Raw genomic sequence first — 12,787 nt, forward strand, 5'->3', positions numbered from 1 at the left:
GAGAAATTGTTAAAGTGATGTATCATAAGGTACTGAAAGTTTGACGTCGCTGGCGTTACACGTTTATAAATTATTGGCGAAAAACGGGAGGGGGCAGATTCTGCCTCCCCCCAGCGGAGCGCGGGTTAATTGGTGTGTGTAGCGCTAAACCGACCTACCGTTTGTTTCTGGTCGACGTGACATATATTACCCAGTAGTGAGTAATACCCACTGCTCAGAGTAATAAGCAAAATAGGTATGTAAGCGGAGGAGGTTCACTAATTCATAGTTAGGTATGAGTCAGGCTGAATTTACGTGCGTACGAATGAAAGACAACTGATTTGGCCTTGAATAGCGATAAATATGTGGTGGAGGCGGTGATGATTGTGCTTGCGTAAAAATAAAGAAATAAGAAGAATGATTCACAACATTGCACCTGAGGTCACCACCTTCATGTTCTTTATTAACCATGTGATGCACGTTTCATGCACTTTTGCCGTATTTGCATTTTAGTGTTCTTTTTATTTGCTCTTGGAATCAGGTCCAAGTTTCTCTGGGCCCAGCGTTCACTACATAGATATTCCTCGCCGAATATCATTTCCTGTCGTCGTCGTCGCCGAATAAACCATCAAAAACAGCGACCCTATTGCGGCGGTAGGGCCGCTCGCATATGAACTCTGCGATGTTGTTGCAGGCCACGTCGTGCCAGACGGAGCGGCGCCGGGTGGGCGACTTGAGCGCCGCCAGGCAGAACTCGTTGCCGAACGCGTTATCGGGCTGCCGGCGGCCGAGCGGGCCACTGGTGCCCCAGTTGGTGTAGCTGCCCGGCGTGCCGATCGTCTGCCCCGTGCGCCACTGGAACCGCCGTCCGCGCCGCGTACCCGACGTCCACACGATCGGCAGCAGACGGCCGCTGTCTGCCAACGCGGAAAATCAGTGTCAATTATTGTACTCTACAGTTAGATACACGGTCAACATAACCGCAGCATGCAGCATCACAGTGTGGGCGGTGTCAGTTTCTCGCCACTCGGCGCTGTTCCACCGTCTGACTCACCGAGCCTGTCGAGCACGCTGTTGACGGCCCGGTCTTTGCGGAAGTTCTCGATGGAGACGAGCACCAGTCCGCGGCGGGCGCACTGGTAGGCCGCCTGGCGCCACGTGTACCGCCGGCCGCGTGTGGACGGCTCCAGGAACGAAATGAACCAGCGGTAGCGCCGTCGGCGCCGACCACCTGCCGACGCGCCGCCGCACCGCGTCAGGGGACACGACCGGCTCCGGCAGTGGTGGACAGTGAGCGCTGTGCACTTGTGAGGGTAAACACGTCGCACAAAACTATGCGTCTCGTTCAACAATTGGACGCCCCAGATCGTTCATGAGAGCTAAAAATGGGAATTTTTAACCCGCGCCCTGCTTGGGGGGGTGTTTGAACACCCCCCTTGTGGTTTTTCGCGAATATCTCAAAAACGGCGGCGCGGAGCGCCGCCGTTTTTGGTACACCTTATCATACATCAATTCTACACATGTTGTGAAAATTTCAGACCAAGGTCATTCAAGGTCAGGTCACCAGGTCACTTGAAGTGACCTCACTTCATAAAAAGTTTCAATGTCTGTCATAGCTACACCGAGTGACCGATCGCTTTGAAACTTTCAGCGATTGCTAAGAGCAATAGCATGTACAAAATGTATATCTCAGAATTTTGATATCGATGACCTAAGGTCAGGTCAATTTTGCGACCTCCCCATTATAAGTCAATGGGAGAAAATTGAAAAGCGCCTCTTTTGGACGAAAGACATTATAAACACTCCCAAACACTGAATTACAAGTGGTTTAGACACACTGAACATGAAAATGGTGTCCGTGACCCCTGTTTATACCCTGAGGTCATCTTAGGTCACGAATGGTATCTAACAGTTTTTCGCAAATAACTTTTGATAGAGGCATGCTAGAGCGATGAAAACGCCTTAGATGTGTTCAGCTCGACGATACGGATCGACTGATATGCAACATGACCTTTTCCGGTCAGGTCATGACCTTGACCTGAGGTCAAATTTTAAGTTGACCTTTCAAGGTCAAGTTATAGTTCATTCGATGCGTCTTGACGAGAGGAACACGATGCCGGTAAAAGTAAGCTCGTACAAGGCTTGGGTCAAATGTTATTGCAGAAAAACTGTTTCCGAAAAAATCGGCTATTTTTGCAGTTTTTGCCCCCTGCAGGCAAAACCGTTGACGTAAGGTCAAATCTGAAAAAAATGATCAGAAAGGGCGTTAATAGGGCTATCGAATGCGCTTTTCCGCGGCGCTGTAGCTCTATTGGTTGCCGAGTTATCCCGCGCCGTGCTGGTGGCCTGAACTTTCCGCCGAGTGCTGGGGGGGGGGCGTTTTCACGCCCCCCCGTCTAACTCGGCTCCTGGGCCACGTAGCGACACGCGGTAAGCGGCAATGGAAAGAGCGTCAAAAATAAGGACGAAAACACTTCGGTCATTTTTTGGGTCAGGTCAAAGGTCAGGTCACCAGAGGTCACCAAAGGTAAAATGTTGACTATTTCAACATTTTGGAAACTGCCAACGGCTATCTCGGGAACCGATAGAGCTACAGCGCCGCAGAAAAGCGCATTCGATAGCCCTTTTACAGACCTTTCTGAGTAATGTTCTCAGATTTGACCTCAGGTCAACGGTTTAGCCTCCAGAGGGCAAAAACTCCAAAAATAGCCGTTTTTACGAAAAACGTTTTTTCGTCAATAACTTTTGACTCATAAGCGCCATGACATTACTTTTGCCAGCATCGTGTTCCTCTCGTCGAGACGCGTCGAATGAACTATTTGTTGACCTTGAAAGGTCATTTTAAAAATTTGACCTCAGGTCAAGGTCATGACCTGACCGAAAAGGGTCATGTTGCATATCAGTCGATCCGTATCGTCGAGCTGAACACATCTGACGTGTTTTCACCGCTCTAGCACGTCTCTATCAAAAGTTATAGCCAAAAAACTGCTGGCGACCGTTCATGACCTGAGATGACCTCAGGGGCACACAGAGGGGTCACAGGTGCATTTTTCCTATTCAGTGTGTCATGTTTACCTATGAACCGATGTTTGAGAGCGTTTTGAACGATATTCGTCCAAAAGAGGCGCATTTCAATTTTCTCCCATTGACTTATAATGGAGGGGTCGCAAAATTGACCTGACCTTAGGTCACAGATATCAAAAATCCGAGATATACATTTTATACATACTGTTACTCATATCAATCGCTGAAAGTTTCAAAGTGATCGTTCAGTCGGTGTAGCTACAGCGAGCCTTTGAACTTTTTCTGAGGTAAGGTCACTTGACGTGACCTGGTGACCTGACCTTGAACGGCCTAGGTCTGAAATTTTCACAACATGTGCGGAAATGATGTAGGAACACGTGTACCAAAAACGGCGGCGCTGCGCGCCGCCGTTTTTGAGATATTCGCGAAAAACCTGAGGGGGGGGGCGTAAAAACGCCCCCCCCCCAGCACGGCGCGGGTTATGCGTTGGCTTCTAGGAAATTGTCGACATTCGACCTGGAAATCGGCGAAATTTTGCCTTCAATGACCTCTGGTGACCTGACCTTTGACCTGACCAAAAAATTGACTGAAGTGATTTCCTCATTATTTTTTACGCTCTTTCGAACGCCGCCTTCCGCGTATCGCTACGTGGCCCAGGAGCCGAGTTAGAAAGGGGGGGGGTTCAAACACCCCCCCCCCAGCAGGGCGTGGAAATCCAGGACCCCCAGCCGGGCGCGGGTTAATTAAGCAAGTAAATTATCATAATGGCTAATGATGAATTAATATTTATGCAATATCAATGCATGCCCAAGTGTCACTAAGCGGTACAATTGCAGCCTGCAACTGACCTTCCGTCACCAGTTCGGAGCCGTCCTCGAGATCATTGCCGGCCAGAGAGCTGGCCAGCGGCGCGTCCAGCAGGCCGGGGTCGCCGGCGGCCAGCTCACGCAGCGCGCCCTCGTCGATGGTCACCGAGTCAGGGGTGATGGGGCCGCCGTCGGTGCTGAGGTCGAAGCCGTTCAGGCGAGAGTCGCTGCGCAGTCCGAGCGGGAGGCCGCCGTCGGCCGGCGCCAGGCTGTCCTCGACGAGGAAGCTGCCCTGCTCGCTGATGTCGGTGCTGGAGGGGTCCAGCGACAGGCCGCCGGCGCCGATCAGCGGGTTCACGTTGACGCTGGTGAGGCTGGGAGTGAGCAGGGTGTCCGTGGCCGCGCCGACCGCGCCGTCAGCGCCCAGCGGGCGGCGGTAGGGGTACTTCGGCGCCCCGTAGTGCTTCGGAGGGGGCTCATTGACGCTGTTGGCGTTGGCCAGAGCGATTACCGCGAAGAGAAGAACCGGGCGCCGCATCTGAAATGGACACACCATTTGATCGTTTCCCGAGCTCAGGACAGTCAAATCCTTCCCTTCCGGACTCGACGGGCAACTTTATCCCATACGGATAGCTCCCCGTGGAGCACCCCCGTAGCCTGAGCCGGGTCCGGTGAGCGCTTGAGGGGGGGGGGGCTGAGTGGCCTGTTAACTGGATGGGCGCAGCCTCGACTACTCATTAGGATGCCCGCCTAGATCAATGTCTCTTCCTAATTCCTATCAACCTTCCAGCTCTGAAGTGGTCTTGCTAGGCTAAAAGTGCCGACCCCCTCCCCTCGAAAAAAACACTAACAACAGCAACAACAACAACAACAACAACAACAACAGCAAATCTGAAATGGAGGGTCAGCTCGCTTAAAATGGACAGGTACTTAATCTTTCATTTTTTTCGCATAGGCAATAATTATCGCTTAATGCAGTATTCATGATGGAAAGTGATAATGCAATGCAAATGAATGCAAAATGCAAAATGAATGCGTCGAACATCGCACGGGTCCCCGACCAGGTGACATAGAATGAAAATGAAAACTGTGACTTATGTACTTTTATCACTGCAAAACCAAAGACATATATTTCTTGCGGGAAAAATCTTTAGGTAGGAATCCCAAAAACTGTTCCCGTTTCCACACATTTAAGTAAATTAATAAGCAAAATCATAGTAATATTAAGTTAACGTAACGATCGGAGAGCCGTTTACTGCAGTAGGCATTGGTAGCGCTCACCTCGCGATGTTGGTGCTGAGCTGAGAATGCCACTCGGCTGCGCCCCGGCCGACTTTATATCCGTGGTCGTCATCTCCTGCTCTGCGGTTCCGATCACATCTGCAGCGCTGTGTAACATGGTTGACCTTCACAGGAGACACAGGTGATTTGAAGAAAAAGCAGTGATACTCCGATTTACTGTAGATATAGTTGTACGGTTAGACATCGGACATTGTTTGCAGAGTCCACTTCCACTGCACCATTTATAATCTGGCGATTCAGCTTAGGGTTGTTCTATTTTTAGACATGACAGCTCACTAGCTAAGTAGCACTACCGGAGAACCAGCAATCCGCAAGCTAACGGTACGTCTTCCGCAATTAACGTTTTGACACTTGGGTCAGCGAGCGACCGGCCGCCCGCCAGTCTATCCGCCGGGCCAATGCCCTCCGTCTCTGCTAATCGCATGTCACCTCTGAGTGCTGCTAACACTGGTTTCTGCCTCTGCGGACTGTGAAGACATTCCGCGCATCGTGTCCGTGCGGAATTCGACATACACCTGGGAACCGACCGTTAGCCGATTAGGTACCATCCTAACATTTGCGATATAGTGCTAAGAGTAGGTAGGTATGTAAAAAATCATACGCATGGAGCTCTGAAGTTGTTTGTCACGTTTCATATACTAATTGCTGATACAATCTCTATTTCGTGAGAAGTATCCCATTTCTCCACATTTTCAGTCACGCTGGCCATCTGCACCCGTTCCCTTACAGGTGTGTTCATCTTGTAAGATACGACGTCAGTGCTGTTGGCTGTCTCCGTTACTAGCCAATTAAAGTAATCACGGTCAGTCATGACCCTGGCAATGGCAGGACGGTTAGCGAGCCGCACCTCTCTTAGGATCCGGCGGCAGGGGAGGTAAAGGCAGTGCTAAATGCCATCGCCAGAGTTATGTAGGGGAAGGTGGGGAAAGATGCCCAAGGGTTTGTAATACCATATACAGGGTGACACAAAAAAAACGGTCATCACCAAATTTCGAATAACTTCGGAAGTTTTATTCAGATCATCACCAAACTTCGGCCACTGTATATTATTCGAAAATGGCGTCCGGAAAGCAACAACTTGGAGTTACAACGGAAGCCGACATCATTTTCTCCACAAAATGTCACACTTCGTGCTTGAAATATGATAACTTTTTTGCTATTAATCACTTTCTTGAAGTAGTGCAAGTGGGCATCTTATCCCAGAGGGTGGGAAAGACGCCCCCTGGCATTGGGAAGATGCACCTCCTTAGTATAAGTGACATAAATGGGCATGTAAATTGCGTGAACGAATCAGTTTCCTTCTAGCCTTTGGTAGACACTTAAACACCATCATAATGCATAGGCGCGGGAACCGGGGGGGAGGCAGTGGGGGCAGCTTGTCCCCCTCCCCCAACTCTGGGGCTGGGGGGGGGGGGCGGTGCCCCCACAACTTGCAAATGTTTTCTTTTTTGTTGAAAAAGCCAAGGGATGAAAAATAGGTGGCTTAAAACCGAAAAGAAAACTAGACTTGGGGGTACGACTCTCGCGAGATTAAGCGGTAGGTTTTGCACTTTTACATTTCCGGTTACCTATATCTCAGAGACATAGGCGGCGGAACGGGGAGAGCACTGGGGCCCCGTGGCCCCCTTTGATTTTGGCATTTTAACATTAGCCCTATGGGCGTTGCATGGAAAGAATGGGACCAAAGTCGGTAGTGCCCCCTTAACCCGTGCCCCACTGGGGTCTATGTATAACATCGCCGATCATCACTGGGGTCATCACTGGGGTCTAGACATCACTGGGGTCTACTCGTATGTATATGTATAACGGGGGGGGCTATTCATAGCCCCCTCCTAACTCCGAAACTACTGGGACGATCGTCAAAATTCAAACGGCATCTGATAGCCCCGGAAAAACTGTCGAAAGAAACCTAATTTCATTGACCTCGAGGTCACCGATGACGTCACATGTCAGGTCAAAGTAAAAATTGCCGATATTTGGCTTGTTCATTTTTTGGGCTCTGGCTGCCGTCTTACAAGTCAGATCAGGCTGATTTTTGGTTTACAAACTCGTGAACAGATGCTTTAGATACCCTGAGGGTACGAAACTTGTACTTTGATTTTCAGGTCAGGGTCAGGTCATCATAGGTCACGGAAATCTTATGTCATAAGTCGGTCACGTGACACATGTTTTATGGTCCATGTAGGCCATAGATTTCTAATTCGGTGTCACCTGTGTCATTTGAGGCCATTTTCATCTGAATTTAGCCGAGGTCAGGTCACTTTCAGGTAGAAAAGGTCAAATTTCAAAGGTGAAATTTTTCAACAACAAACATGTCTACCAGATGCAGTTTGAGCTCAGGAACACGATGGTGTTATTTATATTGGTGTACGATGTCAAATTCATACGGAAAAATTGATTTTAAAAATATAAAATTGTGAACTTTTTTGCTATAATGCGTATAACTTGGCCATGTTTGAAGATATCTGGCTAAAACTTGTTAGAGTAAGTCATAAGCATGTGTTCTATCACATATATTCCGGTTTTTTCGAAAAGTCAATTTTTGTTTAAAGATAAAAATACAAATTTTGTATCTTAATTAATAGGTATATATAACTTTCAAAATTTTCAAAATTTCGAAAATTCGGGATTACAGCTTGATAGCGCAGCTCATTTTGAGTCCTCTCATGCAAAGACATTGGATCTAGCTCAAAAACTGAGCTCTTGGGAGTGATTCCCGTGGTTCAATGTTTTGCGTCGAAATCGGCCGAACATGACGTCACTCTGACGTCATTTTCGGCCGACGTATGATAGATACGAGGTTCAAATTTTGACACAAAGTGTCAAATTGATGCAGCCTAAGGTACTGAAAGTATGGCGGCGATACATAGTGATTTAGAAGTTATTGCAGAAAAACGAGAGTGGGGGCTATATGAATAGTCCCCCCCCCCCCCCCCAGTGGGGCGCGGGTTAATTGAAGGTGTTCCGCCGCTACCTACGGCTCAGAAACTAATCGATATTCGATCTACGATGAAGCCATTTTACACGATCATGGCCGGCTTGTGAACCAACAATTCGATCGCATCTTCAACACTTTAAAGCTTAACCCGCGCCGGGCCGGGGGGTGTTTGAACACCCGCCTTGCGGTTTTTCGCAGATATCTCAAAAACGGCGGCGCGGAGCGCCGCCGTTTTTGGCACACCTGTTTGTGCATCTTTTTCGCACATGTTGTGAAAATTTCAGACCCAGGTCACCTTAGGTCAGGTCACCAGGTCACGCCAAGTGAACTCACCTCAGAAAAAATAAGAATGCTCGTCATAGCTACACCGACTGAACGATTGCCTTGAAACTTTCAGCGATTTATTAGAGCAACAATATCTATAAAATGTATATCTCGGAATTTTGATATCGGTGACCTAAGGTCAGGTCAATTTTGCGGCCTCTCCATTATAAGTGAATGGGAGAAAATTGAAAAGCGTCTGTTTTGCACGAACGCTATTCTAGACACTCTCAAACATCGAGATGTAGGTAAAATAGACACACTGAACCAGAAAATGGCAACTGTGACCCCTCGTTATGTCCCCGAGGTCATCTCAGGTCACGAACAGAATCTAACAGTTTTTCGGTGATAACTTCTGATAGAGGAGTGCTAGAGCGCTGAAAACGCCTTAGATGTGTTCGGCTCGACGTTGCGGATCGATTGATATCCAACATGACCATTTCCGTTCAGGTCATGACCTTGACCTGAGGTCAAATTTTCAAGTTGACCTTTCAAGGTCAAATTATAGTTCAATCGACGCGTCTCGACGAGAGGAACACGATGCTAGCAAAAGTAATGTCATAGCTCTTTTGAGTTATTGCCGAAAAAACGTTTTTCGTTAAAACGGCTATTTTTGGAGTTTTTTCCCTCTGGAGGCTAAACTGTTGACCTGAGGTCAAATCTGAGAACATTAGTCAGAAAGGTCTGTAAAAGGGCTATCGAATGCGCTTTTTTGCGGCGCTGTAGCTCTATCGGTTCCCGAGATAGCCGTTGGCAGCACTGGCGGTCGCAGCCGCTAGCAAAAGGGGGGGCCAAAGTCACACTCGCGGGACATAACATTTATCCGTCACCGGAGGGGGGGGGGGGGCTGATCGGCTATTTTTTTACGTCCACGAGGCGCCGCGCAGTTGGCATTACTTATGCTTCGTCCATCTCATTCTTACGTGAAATATTTAAGCTCAATTTAAGGCAAAATCACCAGTTCCATTTCCCGTCCCACGGTGCTTCCACCGGTCGGGCCACTGCACCATGATGCGGATCGGTGTAGCATAGGTATTCCAGTATACCTATTAGGTATACTGGAAGGTCAGGCACGCGGATTCATGACCTTACCACTATAAAACAATTCCGAAAAGTACAGATACCTCTTGCTTTGAACAAGCATGTGAAACCCAGAGAGCATTTTCAGACTATGACATTTACCCATATAGGTACCTAGTTGTGTGGCGGCGGGAGAGCGTAGGTACACCGACCTCTGGAGACCCCCACAGGTTCCGAGCTTTCAAAATTGGCATCTGAGGGCCGCGCGTGACTCCGCGGGGCTTCGCAACGGCTCTATTGGGGCTCACTCAACCTGCCTAGTCCTACTGCTAAAAAGACTGGCCCTGAGCCCTAAGGACTTCATCAGTCTCTGCCAGCCCCAGGACCCACACCGGCTCATGGGGTCCCGACGTCGAAATATGAGGGAATCTGCGCAGGACCATCAGGACGTAAAGTAATCTCGATCAGGACCAACGTAAGGCTGTGCCGGAGACTGCGTGAGCCCTCTGATCTTCAGAAACCCTCCCATGTATGTTTTCACGTAGAGGCCAGTTTTAGGCCCTAAGAGACCAGTACAGGGCCTGCAAACTACAAAGGCCAGTAGTTTGAGACCATCAGAGACCGAGTTGGGCTCTCAGAGGCTAATGTGGGTCCTTACTCATTACAGGCCAACATGGGCCCTCAGAGGTCAGCGTGGGGCCCTAAAAGACCGGCATGAGCCGTCGTTGGACCCCAGAGGCCAGCAGAGGGCCCTCAAAGGCCAAGATGGGCCCTCCTCAGAGGCCAATGCAGGCCCTTAGAGGCCGGCATCGGGTCTTCAGCAGCCAGTGCGGGGCCCTCATTGGCACCTAAAGGTTCGTCTTGGAACACCAGAGACAGAAATAAGGCCACCAGAGACCGGTGTGAGACCCTCAGACGCCGGTTGGGGCCCCTGAGGCCGGTTAGGGCCCCTCATAGACCAGATGTGGGGCCTCAGAGGTTGATGTAGGCTCTTAGCGGTCAACGTGGGCGCTTGAACGCCACTGAAGTTCCCTCAGAGGTCAGTGTAAGACGCTCAAAGACCGGTGTGGGAGCTATATTAATAGCTGGGCGTGGGTTTTTTGAGCCTCGTGACGATCGAATAATTGCCAGGGCCCCATACACCTATATGGGGGCCCATTGGCTGTTAGCCCCCCCCCCCCCGCGACCGCCACTGTGTACACATCACACACATGCCTCTGAGATTACATACTAGCTCACGCAAACTCTATGCAGGCCCCGGAGGTCCCACGCCAATCCCACGAAACCAAGCCGGCATACGGCGTCACCACCGGGCTTCTGAGGTGCACAGCACCAACCCATGAGGTCTTACTTTAGTGTCTTAGAGCCAATCTCCTTTAGCAGGGCCCACCCGCCACTGCCGAAGAGGGTCTCATGCCAGCCATTGCTGGGCCTACGAGAGCCTCAAGTAAATCCACGCTGATATTCCGTGTAAGATCCGGCCATACTCGTGAACCGGTGCCAGCGACGCTGACCGCCAAATTGACAGAATGCGAAACTGAGCCCACTCATGAGTGAAATTTACGTTCTTTGATGGTGCAAGAAAGAAAATGAAACATACGAAAAGATTTTCTAGGACTTTTGTTCGATCTGAAAGGTGGGGCCAAAAGATAGTATGGCCCCACCTTTCAGCACCAAAGGGGGGGCCATGGCCCCCGTGGCCCCCCCTGGGACCGCCTATGGTTGGCAGTTTCCAAAATGTTGAAATAGTCAACATTTTACCTTTGGTGACCTCTGGTGATCTGACCTTTGACCTGACCCAAAAAATGACCGAGTGTTTTCGTCCTTATTTTTGACGTTCTTGCGATTGCCGCTTACCGCGTGTCGCTACGTGGCCCAGGAGCCGAGTTAGAAGGGGGGGGGGTGTTCAAACACCCCCCGCGGCCCGGCGCGGAATCTCAGAGCACCGGCCCGGCGCGGGTTAAGACGACGAAGATATGCCTGAAGTACACTAAATTTTCTAGGTGCAAAACCTTACTCGTATACCGCTAAAACCCGCAAGACCTGTACCTTAGATTGATCCCTATTATGGTGTGCCCCCCCCCCCCGTCTGAAAGTAGTTCCCGTGCCCCTTTGTAGGGGAGAGTGGGGCACATTCGTTCATGGTGCACATTCGTTTTCAGCAGTTTATGGGAACACGAGTCGTGTATACACGAGCTCAAGGTAAATTATGGAAATATGTCTATCATTGCCGCCCTTTGTTCACCGTAGAAGACAACACTGTAGGGGAAGGTGGGGTAAGACGGACCAGCTAAGGTTTGAGGCCGCATATCTTGCTACACTGCTCTCGTAATTCCTATTATTTATAGTCTTCGGAATGCTCAATCCTTCCTCTGTTGATATGTGTAAAGACTAATATCAAATTAAAGACATCTAGGTGGTGGATGCTCTTAAAGAGGGACATGTCAAAAACTGACAAGAAAAAACGTGGGGTAAGACGGACCACTCAGCAGTGCCTGCTATCCGTTCATATGTGTTACACTTCTGCTCTGTACTCTTGTAAGAAAAAGTAACCAGAATGGTAAAATAACAAAATGAGCCTTTATTCTTTACTCATGTGTGATGGAAGTGCAGCTAAAAGCTAAGAACATGTGTGTTGATTGTCGTTTGGCATGAATGCATGCTAACTGAGCACTTGCATGCATGGCTGAGGCTCACATGCAACAAAGACTCCTTCCTGAAAAATTAGCTTACTTAAACTTGTGTCAATGTTTTGGAAAAGAACTTTCCATATGCAGGGTAGAATGGACCACCACAGGGTAAGATGGACCACAGTGGTCCGTCTTGCCCCAAATCTAAATTCTGTCATTATCATGACGTATATGTCAAATAGCCCAACATTGCAAAACCTTGCCTTTCCTAAAGTGTGACTATAACTAAGTTTATAACTTTGTTCTTCACAGTTAAGTGCAAAATAGAAACTAATCATGCAAGAAAGGCGCCGTAATTGTATCACCCGTAGACCTCTTATATTAGATCAATTTGACGAAAAACAACATTTTTCTCAATAACTCAATTAAAGCTATGCATCCTAGCAGCATGAGCTCAAGGTGGCCATTGTTACGAAGGAAAACAAACAAAGTGAGTGCATAAAGCAGTAGATACCAGCAGCGGTTGAGCTGGAAGGGCTGGTGGCCCGTCTTGCCCCGCTGGGCCGTCTTACCCCACCTTCCCTGCTGTCATGCTTGATAAAACGCACATTTGTAATTTAGTGAGCCTTCCAAACTTATATCATCCATTTTCGTGATCCTGACTCGGAAATGTGGTTCAGCTTTTCAAAATTGGGGGCGAAGATTCTCTCACTCTATTCACGGAACTGCTGCAAACCTGTTTGTTGACAGTCATTTTTTCAACAAAA

General features: G+C 49.0%; 1 protein-coding gene across 3 annotated transcripts in view; it reads right to left on the reverse strand.

Moving 5' to 3' along the window:
* LOC122383267 overlaps positions 1 to 12,787 on the reverse strand; it is an 18,154-nt gene continuing 5,367 nt past the window's right edge. Inside the window, exons 1-5 of one of the 3 annotated variants that reach the window (XM_043369522.1) lie at positions 12,535 to 12,561; positions 5,091 to 5,197; positions 3,852 to 4,347; positions 1,034 to 1,210; positions 1 to 896 (exon numbers count right to left, since the gene is read on the reverse strand). In XM_043369522.1, coding sequence (XP_043225457.1) covers positions 574 to 896; positions 1,034 to 1,210; positions 3,852 to 4,347 — 996 coding nt within the window. In that variant the 5' untranslated portion in view covers positions 5,091 to 5,197; positions 12,535 to 12,561 and the 3' untranslated portion in view covers positions 1 to 573. Of the gene's footprint in view, positions 897 to 1,033; positions 1,211 to 3,851; positions 4,348 to 5,090; positions 5,268 to 12,534; positions 12,562 to 12,592; positions 12,653 to 12,787 lie in introns of those variants that run through there. The other 2 variants (XM_043369523.1, XM_043369524.1) reach the window with 2 other exon arrangements.

The sequence above is a fragment of the Amphibalanus amphitrite genome, unplaced genomic scaffold, assembly GCF_019059575.1.
Source record: "Amphibalanus amphitrite isolate SeventyFive unplaced genomic scaffold, NRLGWU_Aamphi_draft 000159F_arrow, whole genome shotgun sequence".
Lineage (NCBI taxonomy): Eukaryota > Metazoa > Arthropoda > Thecostraca > Balanomorpha > Balanidae > Amphibalanus > Amphibalanus amphitrite.